Here is a 20,018-nt window from a genome sequence, read left to right on the forward strand (position 1 = left end):
GGCGGCCAGCAGGAGGCGCCAGACCACCGGCAATGTGGCGGGGCGGGCTCGGGGAGCTAAGGACCCCACCCGGGCTCGGTTCCCAGACAGACTGGGGAGCGAGGCGGCCGGCGGGTGTGGGAACCCAGGCAAAGCGGCACAGGGGAGCGGGGGCGGGCGGACGAGCTGGATCGAGGTCGCGGTCAGGGTCTAGCACGGAGCCGGAGCCCCCAGGGCGGCAGCCTCACACACGCCTCGACCTCACACGTGGGACCTCAGGTCAAATGAGTGTATCCACGTGCCCGATGGGATCAAGAAAGGCGCCATCATAACGTAAACCGTTTCAACCTAGGACATTTCTGTTACACTCTGTTTTGGTGTTTCCTTTCTCCTCCGCGACCCCCACCCCTTCGCAAACAAACAAACAAAAAAATAGCGCCGGTCCCGCCCAAGACTCTTACACCTAAGGGGCCTTGCTTGGGCCATCTCCACGTGCCCGATGGCTGCTCCTCATTGGCCCCCAGGATGTGGCCCATCCTCACACAGGGCACCCCAGGTATTTGTGGCCAGCCACTGGGTTTAGACCAGTCTTCTTCGCATTTTCTCTGTTCGCCCCACCCCCTCCTCGCCTCAACTAAGGGCCTCCTTTCCTCTTCTTTCTTCCAGGTCATTGACCGAGGAGGCCCGGACCCTCTTTCATCCTCACACACCAGGGAGGGAGGCCTCAGGAGCGGAGCCACACTGGGCCCACTTCTCTGCCAAATCCTCCTCAGCCCTGAGCTCCCAGACCCTGCCTCCCTGTGTCTTCTTCCCAGAGTTCCGGAAGGGTGAGGGCAGGGATGGTGAGCAGGAAGAACCCCAGCAAGAGTGGGGTTCGTGGGGACAGAGGTCAGAGGGAAAAGCCTGGGTTCCAGGTGTGGTTCACCAAACCAGGCAACCTGTTGCTAGGTAACCAGATTTCCCATCATCACCCCAACATATCGTCCTGAGCTGCTTAACCTCAGCTTCCAGCTGGCTTTTGCTGAATCTCTCAAACACCCACCCTTAAGGAGTAGGAGGAGAGAAGCAAGAGCACAGCCGCCACCACCCTTGAGTCCCCGGTGGCTCTGCCACCCACCATTTCACTGTGAAGTAAGCTGCCCCAAGCCTGGGCCTTTAGGTCACTGCCATCATGAGTCTGGGCATCATGGAAGAGGAAGACCTGGCTGAGTACTTTCGGCTGCAGTATGGAGAGCGCCTACTGCAATTGCTGCAGTGAGTGTCCAGGGATCTGGCCCACTCTGGCCCCTCTGTGCCTGGGACTACCCACACCCACACCATGCCCCACCTTCTAGCCTGTCCCCTCCTCTCTTATAACCCAGCACTCCCAATCACCCTGCCCCATCACCTGAACCCCAGACCCCCATTACCCTGCCACAGCTCTTTCCTCAAATATCAGCATAGCCTTGTATCCTCAACACACCATCCCTTCCATTCAGGTCAGGGAGAATACCCCTTTCCTTCCCCATGGGTATCTGTCTCCCTGGGTTACTTCCCTGCCCAGCCTGCCCCAGGCTCAGAATTCATCTGTCTCTCTTGCCCATGTCTTGGGCAGGAAGTTCCCCAATGCTGATGAGCAGTCAGATTCCCCATCCATCCAGCTATTGGAAAAGAAAAAGGAAGCTAAGATCATGCACCATGCCATGGAACAGAAGAAGGAGGTGAGGTGGGAGGGGTTTGGAGATGGGGACAGTGGTGCAGGATAGGAGAGGGAGCCATCTGGGGCTCAGGGAGAGAGCAGGTAGACAGCCCTCCATTTTGTGTATGTGGGGGGCAGCTAGAATTGAGTGTCCTGGCTAGTTGTTCTGGTCTTTTTCCTCTGGGGAGAACAGAAAAGATCTAAGTCCTGAAGTTACCAGTGTCCTGGAATGCTCTAATGCCAGCCAGGTACAGGGTGCAAAGTGGGAGGCCACCTATGGACCCTCCTTGGCCTGGGGGATAGAGACTCTGGATCAGGGGAAGCTGCGGTCCTCCTGACCTCTCTGCTCCTACACTCTGGAAGACATTTAAGCGCAGAATGGAAACCCTGAACCTGCGCTGGGAGGAACTGGGAGTCAAGGAAGAACAGCTGAAGGCCCACATCCAGAAGTTTGAGCAGTTCATCCAGGTATGAAGGGATGGGGGGCTGCAGCAGGTTGGGAGAGTCGCTCTGTAGTTGGCAAATTGTTCTCCTTGCTTTTGAGGGCTCCTCACCCTGTGTTAAAAGTGTCTTCAGTGCTGTAACAATGCCTGGTGCTTCCCAGGCATCCTGAAGTCTCCACCTGTGGTGGTGTTTCTAATTTCCTGTTTACCTGTCAGTCTCTGCCCCCTCTAGATGGCTATTTCCTATTTCCTTGCCAGTTCCTGGGATGTATAGTTTATCCAGTGAATAAATTGTTGGGTGGGTGGGGGATGGATGTGACCCCAACAGGAATAAGCACTTGAGGATACAGTAATGGATGAGAAAAGGCTTTAGTTCCTTCACTCACTATTCTTTTCCATCTTTTCCTTATACCAAAGGTATAGGTGGGGGACTGTTGAAGGACCATGTCACAGAGATCATTCTAAGACATACCCTTCTGTCTGTCTTTAGAGGAAAAATTTAATCATCTTAAAATCCAGATTTATCCAGATCTGTTCCCACAAGCACTTATGGAATCTCGAAGGTCCTGGGCTAGTTGCAGGGGGTCTAGTTGCTATATTCTGCCACAGAAGAGCCCTGCTCTTAAGCCACTTTGTCACACTTTATGCCTAACCATGCAGGACAGGAAGTCAGTGGGCTGGGCACATTCTCCTGAGGTCCTGTCCACTTTACCTGCCAGAGGAAAGCTAATGAAGTGGTTGGGGTGGTGGGAGATTGGGAATGAGGGTTCTCCAGATGACTTTAGGAAGGTCATCAGTTTTTGGAATCCCATAGAGCTTGTTACAAATACAGACCTGGGGGATTTTTTTCTGTTCTTTGCTTCCATCAGATCTGAGGTTGGGCCCAGATATCCATAGTTTTTAAAAGCTCCCAGGTGATTCTGTTGCACAGGTATATTTGAAAGTCACTAATTTAAAGCTCATTCCTCTTCCTATGCTATGGGGAGAGCACAAATCCTCCACAAATCTTCCTTCATATTCTCCAAATGCCACCACCACACATGCCCAACCATGTGGAATCTCAGGAGCCCCCAAGAGGAGAAAGGAGCCACACAAGTACAGTGCAAAGGGTGGGCTTGCCCCTAATCTTGTGGGAGGAATTTGCAAAAAGAAAAAGGCAGGTTAGACTGGTTGATGTAACTGAGCTTCATTCTTCTGGGCTTGGAATTTCCTGTACCATCTGCAGGAATCAATGATAGGCTGAACTCCTAGACACACGTTCTGGAATGGTCTTATCTTGCCAGTCCTCTGGACTGGGCACACATTTCCTATCTCATCTTCATATAGTTTGATTGATGTTGCTCCAGCTTTGCAAGGCTGGCTTACTGTTTTGCATTTCTACAGTTGGAGAAATTGATGCGCGGAGTACCAAATCAGGAGAAAATTTGTGCCTCCCGACACTAGCCCACCCATCTGCCCCATGACAAATGATCACCATTAGGAACAGAAACAATAGAAGCTTTGTCAGAAGGGTTCCTGCTCCCACTTCTGGATTTTTCAGCCTCTCTCAGGGTTGGGTTTTCTCCAGACACTGAACCTGATGCAATATGATTCTTCCTCATCTGTTTCTCCTGTTCTCCCATCCACTCTTAGAAATCCAGAACCCACAGAATCAAAATAATTTCCTATCTGCTTCTCCCAGGGCCACCTCTTGACTTTGAACTAAACTGCTATCCTCTGAGCCCTACCTTGATCCACAGAAATCTCTTAGTGTCATTAACTAGCATCAAATAACCAGAAACTAGCTTCAGATAACTCTAGAAATCCTCCGCTCCCACATGGTGACCCAGATGGAGCAGGGCTCAGGGCAGCCCAGGCAGGCTGGGGGCTCCAGGGAGGAAAGGATGAGCCTGCCTAACCTACCCTGGCTCCCTTGTCCCAGGAAAATGACCAGAAACGGATCCGTGCCCTGAAGAAAGCCAACAAGGAGCGGGAACTCAAAAGGCAGCGCCTACGGGAGCTGGCTAAGGCCAAGCAGGAGATGGCCGCCCTGCGGCTAGAGCACCAGCGGCTGAGCGTCAAACTGCAGAACTACTCCATCTTCAACAAGTACCTGGAGAAGGTGGTGGAGAACTCCGAGGTGGGTCCCAGGGACAGGGGGCAGGCCTACCTCAGCACCCCTCCTCTTCCCTGGGACCCTGGGTTATGGGATGGCGTTCAGCTTCAGTAGGCTAAGGCTTAGGGACCTTCTGGGGCACCGGAGGCTCTGAGGTGATGCAACAGCCCTTAAGGGCAGTTGCAGAGGCCCCTGCTGAGGCCCGAGGTGTTTCTCAAGTGGTATGTCTGTGTGGTTGTGTGCCTGACTATCATGTAAATGTCTCTGGGTGGGTTGCATGTTTATGCCTACATGTGTGGTTGTGGCTGTCTGACTGAAGGTAGGGGAGTGTGTGTGTGTGTGTGTGTGTGTGTGTGTGTGTGTGTGTGTGTGTTGGGAGAACGGGGTTTTGGAGCACTACCACTAAGTTTTGCCCCGTCAGCATGTGGCGCGCATCTGTCCCTACTTCTTCCTCCTCCCCAGTGTCTTTTGTTTACTTAGGAGTAAACTGGGGAAAGGAAGGGAGAGAAACTAGAGAAGCACCCAACCTACTGCAGAGCTGGTGCACTTAGGATGCTGGAGGCTCAGAGAGGTTAAGTAAATTACTCAGTGCCTCACAGCTTTTAAATGAGCCCCACAATGCCACAAGCAACTGCTCTCCTGCAGTCCCTGTGGCCAGAGGTCAGGGATCTTCTCAGACCTTTTCCCACTGCACCTCTTGAAGCATTTGACCCTGTTATTCCTCCTCTGTGAAACTTAGATTTTTCCTTGACTCTGTGACATTCCCTTTCTCCTACCTCTGGCCTCCTCGCCTCAGGCTCCTCTGAGAGTTCCCCTTCCTAGGTCCTTCCTTACATGTTCCACGATGTCCATCTTGGAAGCCCCACTTTTCTTTTTTTGTTTGTTTGTTTGTTTGTTACCAGGGATTGAATCCAAGGATGCTTTACCACTGAACCACATCCCCAACCCTTTTTTATATTTTATTTAGAGACAGGATCTCCCTGAGTTGCTTAGGGCCTCTCTAGGTTGCTGAGGCTGGCTTTGAGCTTGCAATTCTCCTTCCTCAGCCTTCCGAACCACTGGGATTACAGGTGCATGCAACCACTCCTGGTCCCACTTTTCCTCTTGAGAAATCCCTACAGCTTCCCAGTGACACTACCACATCAATGATTGTCCCCTACCCCATGGAACCAGTAACAGGGTGCAGCAAGGAACCCTCTTAAGGAGTGTGGATCAATGTCCTGTAAGGGGCACAGGGAGACAAAGGACACACAGTTTCTTAAAGTTCCTGCAATAATAAATTAGGTTAGAAACGCTAACCTAATTTATTTATGTGTGAGTTCCAAATCTGTCTTATTTCCTCCATTCTATTGCCTACTGTAAGATAAATTGCTCACTTAATGATTGGTTTTTTTTTTTTTTTTTTTTTTTTTGAGGGAGTGGTGAGAAAAGAATACCACATTAAAACAACAGGCAAATTGTAAATTGCTTCTCAAAATCACACTGATAAAATGGCTGTCTTAGAACTGAGCTAACTGGCTAGATCAGCCCCCTGTACCTAACTCACTCTTCCTGTCCATAGCTCATCCACCTCTGGTCATGCCCCCGTCCCACTGCTGCTGGTGTGTGCACAGCCCTGGCCTAACTCAGGCCTGGTTCTTGACTCCTCCCCTTTGCTCAGTCCTTCAGCCATCAATCAGCTGATCTGCTCAGTTCTGCCTCCTAAGCATTTCTGGAATTCAGCCCTTGCCCCTTCCTCATCCAGGCTGTCTCATCTGGAGTTCAGTTCTGTGTCATTCCTGGCCAGCCTGTTTGGCATTCTACTGCCAGTCTGATCTCTCTCTCGTCCTTTGTTTTGTTCAAAATATTTTAAGCATACTGTGGAGTATAGAGATCCCCCAGCACTCACCACACAGTTTTGTCAAATCTTCATAATTTCTATTGTTCCCTGATTCTTTTTCCTTAAGTAAAACACTACCGATAATTGAAATCCTTTTGTATCCTTCCAAATCTGTTTTTCTTCCCCTCTCCTTAGGGGTAACCTGTACATTTCTCATTTCCATGTCCATTTTCACTATTTTGTAATATATCACCTGTTTATAAACCTGGAGGAGGGGTATTATACCTATCTTGGGGATTTTTGTTACTTGCTATTTTCAATCAGAGTTTTGATATTTTCTTATTTTTAATTGGCACATAATCATTGTATATATTTATACAATGTAATATAATTATCATATCAAGGTAATTTGCATATCCATCACATCAAACATTGATCATTTCTTTGAGTTACAAACATTCCAAATGCTCTATATGGGGCTGAGAGTGTAGCTAAATTGGTAGAGCACTTGCCTAATGTGTGTGAATCCCTGGGTTTGATCCCCAATACAAAAAAGAAGAAAGTTGGTAGAGTGCTTGCCTACCATGCAAGAGACCATGGATTTGATCCCCAGCACTGCAAAACAAAGCCTCTCTACTAGCTATTTTGAAATATACAATTAATTGTTGTCAATCCTAATTGTCCTGCTATGCTATAGAATATTAGAAATTATTCTTTCCATCCAACTGCCTTGTGCCAATTATATTTTTAAGAACATTTTTATTATGGAAAATTTCAAACATACAAAAAGTAAAAAGAACAGTCTTGAACGCCCATTACTCATCATCTCATTCCAGCAATTACCAAAGCCACATCCCCCACATTTTCCCACCTCTGCCATTTCAAAGCCGTACCATTGTCACACCTTGTAAATATTTGATAATTATTCCTTAATATCAAATATTTATCTAAGCAATGTTATCATTTCCCCACTTACTGCAGTAACATTTTCTGTAGTTTATAGTTTGTTCCAGTCACAGTCCAAACTAGTTTCCCCACACTGTGTTTGTTTCTTAGGTGTTGTAGACATATGTTGAGCAAAAGAAGTCAGACACAAAAGAGAATATACTGTTTCATTTCACTGTTATGTTTTAAAACAGGTAAAATTAGCCTTAATGAATCAAAATCAGAATACTGGTTTCCTTAGTTTTGGGGTACAGATACTGACTGAGAGGGGCAGAAATATTCTAATACCTCTTCTTCATTTGTTAGCTAGAATAGTACCTTAAAGAGGACTTCATAAAGAGCTTCTTTCTTGTCAACTACTCAGTTACTATGTGGATCTTAAAGAAAAAGCTTGTTAAATGCTTTGTTCTTTACAGTGTTTAGAATAATGAATTTATTTTTCTAGTATCCTCCAAAAATTACCTGGAATGTTTTTAGTATTGTTATGAACTTATAGATTTTTTAAAATATTTAGTATGTTCCAGTCCTTTGCCCTTATTCTTACTTATGTTCACATTGTCCTCTTTGGATTGTGGGAACCTCTTTAAGTTGGTAACTGAGTTCTTTTGATGTCAGAATAAGAATTTGTGATCCCTTCCTAGTAACTCTGTTGTAGTCTGTTCATTTTAACTGCTGAAAACTGGTTTATTGTGTGCTGAGTGAACTTTAGGAAGTGCAAAAAGGAAGTTCTTTTTGCTTCTTAAAGATCCTTCAATGGATGAAGTTCACACTCCTTCCCAGGGTTTACTAGGCACATTTTTGTTATTTTTAACTTCTTTAGGTCCATCTCTACCTCCCCATCTGGAGCTCAGGTCATTCATATTAAACTACCTGGAGCATCCTACACATACCGAACACAAACTCATTCATCTTTACCCTCTACCTGTAACTATGCTTCACCTTCCCCCTTAGCCTTTGTTAGTACTTCCAGACTCTTTAAGCCATTTTTTTCTCCCAGGAAAACTTTTCTGGCTATTCCTACTTGCTCCAACACTAGGTAACTATTCCCCAAAGGGGCATATTTGAGAAAAGGCCCACAGGGCAGTTCCCAGGATGCCAATCTATCACTGGGAATGTCCTGATATGGAGAAAGTGCTCTGGGAGTGTCCCCTGGGTGGCTGGAAGGCACACATTGATAAGCCTCGGGGAGAGGAGTGAATTGACATCACAGAATTGGAGTTCACATTGACTTCTAAAGGAATGTGTTGTGTGGCTTCTGTTCAGCTGGGTAAAGTCTGAAGGTTAGGGTCAGAATGCCATGGCCACCCTGCAGGAAGCAAGGTGAGCTTGGTAGGCCACCTTCTCCACTGGGCTTCTACTCTACCACTTCTCCCACAGCAAATGTTGAACAAATACCAGGCAGCACCAAGCTTGATGTTATTGCCCCAGGCTCCGTGCAGCCCCACCCCCAGTCCTAGCTAGGGCTTATCACTCTGTTTTGTAACTGACTGTTTACTCATCTGTCTGTCCTCCCTCCAACCCTGAAGCTGTAAGCCTCGCAAGAGCAAGGACTGGCTTTCTTATCTCCTGCTATGTCCCTAGCGTTTAAGTGGTTCTTGGTACATTCTTGTTGAATAGGATAATCATTGCCTTGGGAAATACCTCCCAATGTCTTCCATCAGCAATTCTCAATCCTGGCTATGCCTAGAATCACCTGGAGGACCTTTTGCAAAATTCAGAAGTTGGGGACCATCTCAGACCTATTATTAATTCAAATCTCTGGGAGTAGAACTTGACAGGTATCCTTTTAGAAGCTCCCTAAATGATTCTAACATAGATCAAAGATTGAGACCTGGTTGTACTTCCTGGAAATACATGGATCATGGCCCATATAAACCCTGGAGAAGCAGGAGGCAGGATGGCAACATCTGCATATCTCCTGCCTTGGCCGAGCCGTCCTACCCTGGTGTCCATGTACCCAAATGTTCAGGTGGGAGGTGGATTAGCAGGGCTGCAGTGACTGCATCAGCCCCGGGGCAGTGCAGTGACCCAAGCCCTGGCCTCAGTTCGAGGAGATCCACGAGGTGATCGCACGCTACAAGACGTTGGTGAGCATGCACCATGATCTCATGCAATCAGCTCAGGAGAGCCAGGAGAAGATAGAGCGTGCCAAGGCGCGACTGGCACGCTACATGGAGGAAAAAGATGATGAGATTCTCCAGCACAACAATGAGCTGGCGCGGCTGCAGATGCGCTTTGACAGGGCTCGCAGTGATGTCATCATCTGGGTGAGGCACCCCAGGTGGGTGGGGGTGCTCCAGGACTTTGCGTGGGTGAGACCTGCGCATGCGCAGACCCCCCACACCCCCCACAGATGCGTGTGCTGGATTTACATCCTGTCCTGGTTCCCTCCCCAGGAATCTCGCTGGGCACACATCCAGAATACAGCGGCCAAGAAGACCCTCTTGCTTGGCACCATTAAGATGGCAACGCTGAACCTGTTCCAGATTGTGAGCAGGCAGCTGAAGGAGACCGCCCAAGTGTCCCTGGAGGACACTCACAAACAGCTGGACATGGTAGGAGGAAGATGCAGGCCCTGGGGTTAGCTAGGTGTGGGCTAAGGAAGTTCCCAAGTGAGTGGTTGAGTGGAGAAATGAACCAGGGACCCTCAAATGTCAGCAACATCAGAATCACCTGGTGGGGAGGGAGCAGGATGAGGGATATGGATGGGCCCCACCCCACAGCCAGACTCCATAGGTCTGAGATCAGAACCCAATTTCTCAAGTGATGCTGCTGCTCTGGGTCCACACTTTGAGAACCACTGCATTAGTTCTAAGACCCTTTTTGGCCTCAAAGCACATGGCCAGAGCAGGGATCCACTATTGATTCATTAGTCATGCCACAGTCTTATTAAATTCCAGTGAGGTACTATGACTTGGTAAAGGCCTGTGTTTGAAACCCCACTCTGTTAAAAAGGGAACCTAAAGTCATTTTAGTACCTAAGGCATTCTTAGAAGCAATGGAAAGAAAATTAAAAAGAAAATAGATTTTTCATTGTATGACTCAGTTTTTTTAATGCCATTTATGTTCCCATGCCACCTAAAATCTCAACCTGAGTTACATACATCCTGCTTTGGGGGAATTCAATACCAGCAGATGTATCAGTGATGCTTCTTCTGGCGTGCAGAGAACCAGGACTAAGTCATTATGTGTTTCTTTGGCAAAGCCCTACTACTACAAAGCTCTTGAGAACTGAGATTTGTGGTTGTTCCCTGCTGTATCCCCTAGTGCCTGCAGAAATTCCTGACACATAATAGGCACTCAGTACATACTTGGTAAATGAACATGAAATACAAGCCATAAAATCAACTGACTGAGAGATTTTTTTTAAAAAAGGGTGAAACTTATGAAATATATATATATATTCATTTATATGTATATATGAATGAAAAATTTCCCCACTGATAGCTAACAAGAAGGATTTTCCTAAGATAATACTCAGCCTGCATCTTAAGACATATTACAACAGAGTTATTTTATAGTCCAAAGAAGTGCATTTGCAAGAAAACTTGTTCTGGAAACAGCATATTCACATTTTTTGCTATCAGGATATCTTTACACTCTGAAAATACAGTCCCCCAGATAACTTTCCTTTCCATGGGTTGTATCTATTGATATTTACCAAAATAGAAATTGAAACAAAATTTTAAAATATTTGTGTGACCAATTAATTTTAGAGTGATGATAAAAGACATGTTAACAGAAATAGCATTTTTTATTAAAAAATTTTAAGTGTTTTGTGAGAAGAATGGCATTGTTGGACCCTTTGGCAGATTCCCTTAATGGCTCCATGATTTTCTGAATTTAGATTCAGAAAATCTCAACCTTAATTTATCTCAACAGGATATTGTCCAAAGGTTATTTTAAAATATTTTATTTCATGTCTGTAGGTTATGTTTCTGTTGACAGAAATATCACATGACCAAGGAGCCTGAAAATTTAAAAAGAAAAAAGGACCTGGGAAAATATAAGTTAAAATCAGAAGTTAAGATGGAAAGAGAAATACAGACTCTAGTAAATTCTTGAGCTAAAGGACCTTCAACAGAGGCAATAGTTGACTCTGAGCTTCCTAGTAACCAGATGAAAAACAACACATCATTTTTGTGCCAAAATAAGAAAACATGAGGTTTCCTCAGAGGGTGCATGCACAGTTCTAACTGAAATTTCTCAATGAAACTTCAGAGACACTCGGTGACTAATGTTTTCACCAACATTCTGACAACAGACTCAGGCACAGGCTTCCTAAGGCAGTTGCTTACACAGAGCTAAGATCGAGGTACACACTACAATTTAGGAAAAGGTTAGGATAACCTAAATTCAATATACTGTGTTGTGAAGGGTCTAGAATTGTCCCTGAATGAGACTGAATTATATGGAGCAGCATTTTCCAAACTGTGTTTGGCAAATCCTAGAATCCTAGAGAAATTGTTTCCTATAAGGGAATAAAAGGGCCCCTTGGACTAGAAAACACTAAGTTAAACAAAGTTGATTTCTTTGCTATGGTTCTGTGCTTTGAGACTCTCAAATTGTGTTTCTAAAACTTACTTAGCCACCAAACCCTTTTTGGAGTATGTGACCACTTGTTACAAGAACATAGTTTAGGAAATACTGAATTTGGCCTAGCATGGTGGCACATGCCTCTAATCCCAGTGACTCTGGAGGCTGAGACAGGAGGATCATGAGTTCAAGGCTAGCCTCAGCAACTTGGTGAGACCCTAAGCAACTTAGCTAGCTATTTTGAGACAGGGTCTAGCTAAGTTGCTTAGGGCCTTGCTAAGTTGCTAAGACTGCCTTTGAACTTGGATACTCCTGCCTCAGCCTCCTGAAGCTGCTAGGGTTACAGACATGCATCACCATGTCCAGCTCCCTCTTCCCTTTTTAAAGACAAAGAAACTGAGTTCCAGAAAGATGAAGTGATTTCCCAGAGCTGCTGCATCAGGACCCCAGCTGGATCTTCTGACCTCTGAAGCAGCTCTGTATCATGCTGACTATAGGCTCTTTAAAACAGAAGCTAGTGACTAGAACATCAACTTTTTTTGATGACTCAAGATTATCATAATGAGCATCAGGTCTGGGTTCCAAGGCCTCAAGGACTCTGAGGTTGTGGAGGACATCTGCCCCTACACTAACCAGGCCCTTCCAGCTAAATGCTTTTATTCTGCAGCCCATTTGTGATCCCGTCTTTCTCCCCACATCTGTTAGACTGCCAGGTCATTCTTCATACCATCACTGTTGTCTGTCCCTAGGAGGTCCCAGCTCCATTCCTACATATGGCTTCTAATCTGCTAAACCTCATGTTCAGTTTCAACTGAACAGTTTCATGGCTGCCTTGGGAAAGTGACAGACTCCCTTCAAGGAGATGTACTGTCTTGGGATGGGGGAGGCCTCTGGCTGGGTGGGATTAATAACTGGTGTCCTTATTGTGTCAGATCCAGCAGTTTATCCAAGACCTGTCAGACATCTGGGCAGAGGTGAAGAGGAAGGAACAGCAGCAAATCCGGGTGTAAGGGGGCAGCATGGTTCCAGCATGTTCTGATACAGAAATTGTAAGAAAGCAAGTTCCTGGTGGGCTTGCAATCCACCCAGCCCATTTCATCTTCTGAGGACCCTTGTGATTTTCTGTTGGCGAACATCTTGCCATTTTTCCCCTGGGGTCTCAGTCCATCCAAATCCTGAAAACATTAAATGTTATAAGAAGTTTGTTCTGAAGTTCTCTCTCTTTCTGACAGTTTGTTCATAGGGAAAAGAGTCAATGTGGGAAGAACCCCACAAGCACTCCCTCTCAAAGTTAGTCACTTAAGTTGCTGGGGAGCTAGAAACCACATCTTGGGTCTGATGGCTTCTGGGCCTTAGATTTACACATAGAAGAGTTCAGGTGGGCAGCAGATTAGCAGGATGAGTACAAGGGATCCTCCTCTCCTCTACCACTTCAAAAAATAAAAATAAAAGAAAGAAATTTGTGTTGAAATGCTTGGGACCAGAAATATTTCAAATTTCAGAGTTTTCAGATTGTGTAGTATTTTCATATACATAATGAGATGTCTTAGGCATGGGATCCAAGTCTAAACATGAAACTCATTTATATTTCACATACACTTTGTACACATAACCTGAAGGTAATTTTATGTAATATTTTAAATGATTCTGTGTGACCTGCATCCCATGAGGTCAGGTGTATAATTTTCCACTTATGTCAGCTTCAACAAGTGCTGGATTTTGGAGCATTTTAGATTTCATGTTTTCAAGTTAGGGACGTTCAACCTGTATACCTAGAGAGAAGTATATATTATGGTGCACACAATAAGTTAAGGACATTCAACCTGTATATAGATGTTTTATAAGCCTAGGGATAGGTATATATATATATATATATATATATATATATATATATGGTGTACACAGGGCATTGTTATAGGGATTTGACCTTGGGCAGTTATGGGCACTGGTCAAGAAGTCTCTATAAGGTTGCTGTCTTCACGTCTGATACTGGAGTTTAAGTTCACAAGGGAGGTCATTGGATACAAACATGGAGGTAAAGTAGGGGGAGATCAAGAACAAATCAGAATTTATACACACAAGCTGGAATCCCCGAGGACAGTCAGAAACCCATGTCAGTTCTTGTTGCTTCTGAACTGGGTGATATGGATGTCCTGCAGAAGCCAGGCTCGTTCATCACAGCCCTAAACACACACACCTGACGGAGGGACCAGTGACGATCGAAGGAGGAGCCACTAGGAAGATGAAGTAGTTGCAGACCAGTCACTGCCTCACACCATAGAGGCAAGCTGGCAGAGTAGCGACAAGACATGTGGGCTACAACAGGGCTGTCACTTCCCTTCAACCCTCCCACGGGAGCTCTCCATGAACTGCCTTCATAGGAAACACCCAAGAGTAGGAATTCTGGGTAGCTCCATACTACCATTATCTCCATTTTACAGCAGAAGAAATGGAGGTGCTCCTTTACAGCAGGGGCCTGGACTCTGGGAGGCCACAGTGGAGCTGGCCCCGACCAAACAGAACTCTGGAACAGGTTAGAGAGCAGAGGTCATCTCCCAAGCCCAGGATGGGTGGGTTCCAGGGTGGTGATCAGAAGGGAATAAGGAGTCATGGCCCTCCCAAAATAGGTCTTGTGGGTAAAAATGTGCCTCTATAATAACTTCCCCTGAACGATAGTCCACAGGGCTGGTCCTTGGAGGTGGGAGACATAGAAGCACAGACAGTTCCTCCAACTTACCCCTGCCCCCAACCTTCTGCGTTTTTGTGAGGTGGTGTTTGAGAAGCCCAGCCTGTTAGGACTGAACATACTTCCTGGAGGGGCCAGGCCTGAGGCCCCACCCAGAGGCCCTGTGCCAAAGGCAGAGGCCCTCCCTCTGTCTCCCTTCCTCTGCCCCCTCCTCCAGCTCCACCACCACCTCATCATTATGTTTCCTGATCAGCTGAAGTGGGGACTCAAGAAGGTCACACTTGGAGTTCCTGTGATCACACACAAGCTCACACATTTACACACGTGTGTCTAACTCATTCTGATACTATTGCATTTTTCAGGCTTGCTTATTTTTAAAGAAGCCCAGCCCTAGGACTGAAGAAATTCTGTGGATCTAGGCAGATTTCTTGAGTACAAGGAAAGCCACAAATCCACAAACTCACTCCCAAGCCTATGAATAGGGGAATAACACATTCAGAGTATGCAGGGATTCTCAGGGACCTGAGTGAGAGAGCTTTCCATTGAGAGTAGGGGCCGGGGGGTGGGCAGTGGTTACAGGCCCCTCTCCTTGCTCAACCCATCCCCCCACCACCACCACTTCTTAGGCTCAGCATGGCTGCCCTAGGCCCTATATCCACATAAAGAAGCCCAAGACTGCCCAACATTCAGACTCCCAGATGCAGGAGATCGCATCCCAAGAAGAAAATGAGGTTTAAGGGCCTGATTGGATTTTTCCCAGCAAGAAAAGACATTAGCTCATTAAAGCAGAAATAACTGATTGGTTCCAGAAATGAATGGTTCTCATCAGCAAAGGCAGGAAGCAGAAGGGCTCTGGATTTTATGGATAAAGGGAGGGAAGAAAAGGGAAACCCTTCAGGGGCTCCTTCTCAATGCTAGGGCATTCTGTTTCCCATCATAGCCCATTAGTTAACTTTCCCTGAGGGAAAGGAGGAGAAGAAGGAAAGAAGGAAAACAAGGAAGGAGGCAGGAAGGAAGAAAGTAAAGAAGGAAGGATAGGTAAGAGCCAACCCTACAAACAACCAGGTGGACAGTCATCCCCATGTCCGTCGTATATGGTAGGTCTTACAGCTGCTAATGAGGACAGGATTAAAGCAGTTGAAAGCCTTTCAGAAAGGTCCCTACCTCTCTGGAGTAGCTGAAGAGCCCCTGCCTCTGAGGGACTAGCTATTAGCCCGTAGACTCAGATCTCTCTCACATGATTTCTATTCTCAAAGCCCTTCTCCCAGAAGACCTTATGGACCAGGCTTCTGGTAAGCTGGAGAGGCTCTGCAACTTTCCGCTTCTCATTTCAAACCATTTCAGTGTTGATCCCTCGGGCACCTGAGTGAGTTCCTCTGCTCCCAGACTTTCAGCGCTAGCAGAAAAGAGCCCACTGAGAGCTGTGACCCCAGCCAAGTGTAGGCTGCCGCTCAGCTCCCTCAGTGTAATGGCCAAGGGATTCCTTAGCTTTAACTTTTGAAATTTGAGGGAGCAGGCTCCCATTGTAGACCATGAAGTCAGGAATAAAAGCTAGGCACCCGGAGTGTGACATCACCCTCGTGGGGGGAGGAGGGTAAGTAGCCATTTCAGGAATTTTATGAGGAAAAGAGCAGAATGACAGCCAGCTGCAGAGCAATGTGAAACTGATTGATTGTATTCGTTTTGTAGTCTGAGTAACAAATTGCCACAAACTTGGAGTCCTGAACCAACACCCAGTTATCTCACAGTAGTAGGTCAGAAGTCCTTGTCCTGGACCGTATTCCTGCTCAGGGGCTCACAAGGCTGGAATTGAGGTGTTGGCTGGCTGGGATCTCATCTGCAGGCTCAGGGGAAGAATCCACTTTCAAGCTCATGCAGGTTGTTGACATAATTCAGTTCCTACAGCTGTGTGTCTGAAGACTTCACTTCCTGGCTGGCTGTCAGCCAGAGGCTGCTCTTTGCTCGCAGAAGCTAACTGAATTCCTTGTTGCATGGCCCCTTGCATCTTCAAAGGCAGCAAGAACACATGCAGTCCTTGTCAGGCTTTGAGTCGAACTCTTCCAACACCAGCCAGAGAAACTTTCTGCTTTGAAGAACTGTGATTAGATTAGGCCCATTCAGATAAGTTCCCCTTTGCCACATAACTGGGAATAACACTAAGGGGTGAAGGTCGTAGAGGTCATCCTCAAACTCTCAACCAACCTCTTATTAAAGGATTTTTTCTAGAGCAAAATCCTCAAACTGCCAACTATCACACTGATCAAGAAAGGATGTCAAAAGGATGGAGAAGGTAGAGGGAGAGGGGCTAGGAGAGACTATGAAAAGGCTAATGGCCAAGATGAGGCATGGATGGAAAGAAGCTTTTAGACATGCATGTGACCTAATATGCACTACTGACAATCCCATAAAGACAGGGTTCCTCTGGGGGTTTTAGATCTCTAGGGAGTCGATGAATGAGATTCATTGGGAATCTCTTTTGTTGTGAAACTTTTATATACATGCATGTATAGATTGTTCTATACCTAGCCGTGGGGACAGGAGAAAGCCAGTCCATAGCTTTCAGCAAATTCTCACAGGAATCTTAGCCAAAAAAGGTTAGAAACTACGCCTTTAAAAAAAAAAAAAAAAAAAAAATTAACTTTATTGAGATATAATTCACATACCATACAATTCACTCATATAAAATGTACAATTTAAAGGTTTTATTACATTAACAAAGTTAATGGATTGAATGGGGGTCGGGGCAAGAGAGAAAGGAGACCCAAATGGATTCTGGGAGAACATCTTATTAAAGGATTTTTTTTAAAGCAAAATTATTTCTGCCATGTAAACATTAAACAAACCTGTTTATCATTTATTGAGAGAACCAGTATGACATAAAATGTGGTCAAAGGAGAATGCAAGGTACAGACCCATGTGTATACAACTGGGGATGCTAAAACTAATTTGCTAATGGAAGCAAAAATGATCTCTTCCACAGGCAGAAATCAATTTGCCTCTCCCTGTATGAAACTCATTTGAATTTCTATGAACAGAAATTGTTTGCATTATCTCCGTAAGTCAATGCCTATCTCTACAGAGTTGCAAATGGTTTTTTAAAAGGCAAGAAGAAAGGCACAAATCTCCATAGAATCAGATAACTCCAAGAAGTGTCTTCTAGAGATAATGCGGATGAAAGGAAATCCAATAATATTTTTGCTTTTTACAAAGTCTTTTACAAATACTCCTGACATGCTGAGGCTGTTGCTATGGGCCAGGTCAACTTGGACTTGTGCAGAGGAACAGTGTGAGGGAGGTATTGTGGTTGAATTGGGGTGATGGGGTCTGTTTTAGTCAGCTTTTTTGCTGCTGTTACTAAAGGACAGGACCAGAACAACTGTAGAAGAGGAAAAGTTCATTTGAGGACTCCTGATTTCAGAGGTCTTAGTGCACAGAAGGCTGGCTCCATTCCTCGGGCTTGAGGTGAAGCAGAACATCATGGCAGAAGAGTGTGGCAGAGGGAAGCAGCTCACATGGTGATCAGAAAGCAGAGAGGTCTCCACTTGCCAGATACAAATGTATGCCCCAAAGCCACACCCCAATGCCCACCTCCTCCAGCCACACCCTACCACTTCAGTTGCCATTCAGTTAATCCCTATCAGGGGTTTAATTCACTGATTGGGATAAGACTCTCACAACCCCATCATTTCTCCTCTGAACCTTCCTGCATTGTCTCACATGTGAGCTTTTGGAGGACACCTCGCATCCAAACCATCATAGGGTCCAAAGTCTTCCTGACTCCTGACAAACAGGTCCAGACACACCAGAGGAACTGGGAATTCTTCAGAATCCAGTTTAAAAACTGTGGCTTAAATATTGCTTAGGTTCCTACCTACTTAGCATTCTACATTATCTAGGGAATTTTCTGTTCTAAATCTTACTCTCAGTTATTTGTATTATTTACCTCCTGCTTGAATTTAGATGACTTAAAATGTTAAAGAAGTAGCTCCTTGAAGGAGGAGTTAATAGGATTTATAATTGGTGGCATGTTATATCCAGTGCTTGCCATGCAATAGGCACAGTGCCAAACACTTTAAACCCAGGGTCTTATTTAATCCTCTCAACAATCCTACAAGGCAGGTGTTATCATAAATCTCATTTTATGGACAAAAGATGATTCAGAGATTTGGCTGACTTTTTAAATTAATATTTAATTTATTGAAATTACAATTCAAAAAATCTGGTTCTTCCTTAAGCTTCAGCTTACAAATATTATGTTCAGCCTATTTTAACATCACTTTTAAAAGGATTTTGAATGTCTGATCTCAATTACAAAGTTAAACTCTCCTTAAACACTTTAAATTACATTTAGATATTTATTGTATTCAGTTTTCCTATATGAACTTAGTCTGACTTAACAAAATCTTTCCAAATATTTAAATTTCAATTATTCATCCAGTGAATCAAACTTGATAAATATGTGAACTTTTAGTTCTCTTTAATGTTTACATATATATATATATAAAGTTTTGAAATTTGTAAGTCTGAATTAATTAGATACTTATTAATTTTTGAGTTAGCATTTTGTTGCTGTGACCAAAATACCTGACACAAAAAACTTAGAAGAGGAATGGTTTATTTTGGCTCATGGTTTCAGAAGTTTCAGATCATGGATGACTGACTCCACTGCTTTGGGCCTGAGGTGAGGCAGAACATTATAGACAGAGAGAGGAAGGGGCCTGGGATAAGATATGGTCCCAAGGGCATGTCCCCAGTGACCTACTTCCTCCAGCTAAGTCTCACCTCTCAATCATCCCTTCAAATTATTAATCCATCAAATGAATTAATCCACTAATGAGATTAGACCTCTCACGATCCAATCATTTATTTCCTAAACTAAACCTCACCTCGAGGCATTGATGTATTGAGGTCTGAGTCTTTATGTGCATGAGCCTTTGGGAGATATTCTAGATTACAACCATAATGATTTTCAATTGAAGTTTTGAGATTTTTGCTCAGAATAGGCTAAATTCTATTAAGTATTATAAATATATAAATGTGCATAAAATTAAAGCCAGGGTTTGGATTCCCTTAGTCTTTCTATTCTTCAGTTTAAATCTCCATTGGTTTAAAAGTTTCTCACCCACCAAGAAAACCATAATATCATTTCCAATTGACTTTCCTGAAATTACATAGCAACCACTCTGCCCTGTCAATGACCTTGTAATTCATAGAGGGTGGCCACATAGCCAAGGAAACCTGGTTCTAAGTTGCATGTCCTTGGCTTTTAACATTAGTCATTTTTTTTGACATATTTCTGAATCTTTTAATCAGGTGGAATTCTGCTTTCTTTCATACTCTGCTGTCTCTGTAGACTACATAGGTCTTAGAGATATTAAAATGATATCTGATTAAATCATAGCTTAGGAATCAGCTATTTTTCACCTGGTGGTGCAACTTCTGGCATCTGTCAGCCATGGGAACGGATTTGAGGGGTCATCAGTTCCTTCCCAAGTTTGTAACATCACACCCTGTACTTCCATGGCCTGTGAGGTCAACCAGCTCTTAGGACAGGAAACAGAGAGACTTCCTTCAGGAATGCTGTGCTGAATTCTCTTTTGCCCTAAAGGATAAAGTTCACATAGATGAGATCAGGATGACACAGAAACAACAAATGGACAGTTGGATACACTCTGGGGGAAGCACACAGGTGTCAGAGCACTTCTTCATTCTTCTCCTCTTTTGGATCACAACAAGCCTGGTGAGGCTGGTAGGAGTGGCACTGCTTCCATTTTCATTCTTCATTCATTCGTTCATTCAAAAGCATGTATTGCCCATGTATCATGGGCAAGGTCATT

General features: G+C 44.9%; 1 protein-coding gene across 2 annotated transcripts; it reads left to right on the forward strand.

Moving 5' to 3' along the window:
- Positions 1-1,150: 1,150 nt before the first annotated feature.
- On the forward strand, positions 1,151-12,646 carry CCDC42 (coiled-coil domain containing 42; the record flags this gene model as incomplete). 2 transcript variants are annotated; one of them, XM_079131328.1, is made up of 7 exons in its annotated part: positions 1,151-1,233; positions 1,574-1,679; positions 2,021-2,125; positions 4,022-4,219; positions 9,005-9,226; positions 9,356-9,514; positions 12,428-12,646. In XM_079131328.1, the coding sequence occupies 7 exons, from the start codon at positions 1,151-1,153 to the stop codon at positions 12,503-12,505; spliced, it is 951 nt and encodes a 316-aa protein (XP_078987454.1). In that variant the 3' UTR covers positions 12,506-12,646. The 2 variants fall into 2 exon arrangements, with proteins under 2 accessions (XP_078987454.1, XP_078987455.1); XM_079131329.1 differs by lacking the exon at positions 9,005-9,226.
- Between the last annotated feature and the right edge of the window lie 7,372 nt (positions 12,647-20,018).

The sequence above is a fragment of the Sciurus vulgaris genome (assembly GCF_902686455.1).
Source record: "Sciurus vulgaris genome assembly, chromosome: 3".
NCBI classification, from domain to species: Eukaryota; Metazoa; Chordata; class Mammalia; order Rodentia; family Sciuridae; genus Sciurus; species Sciurus vulgaris.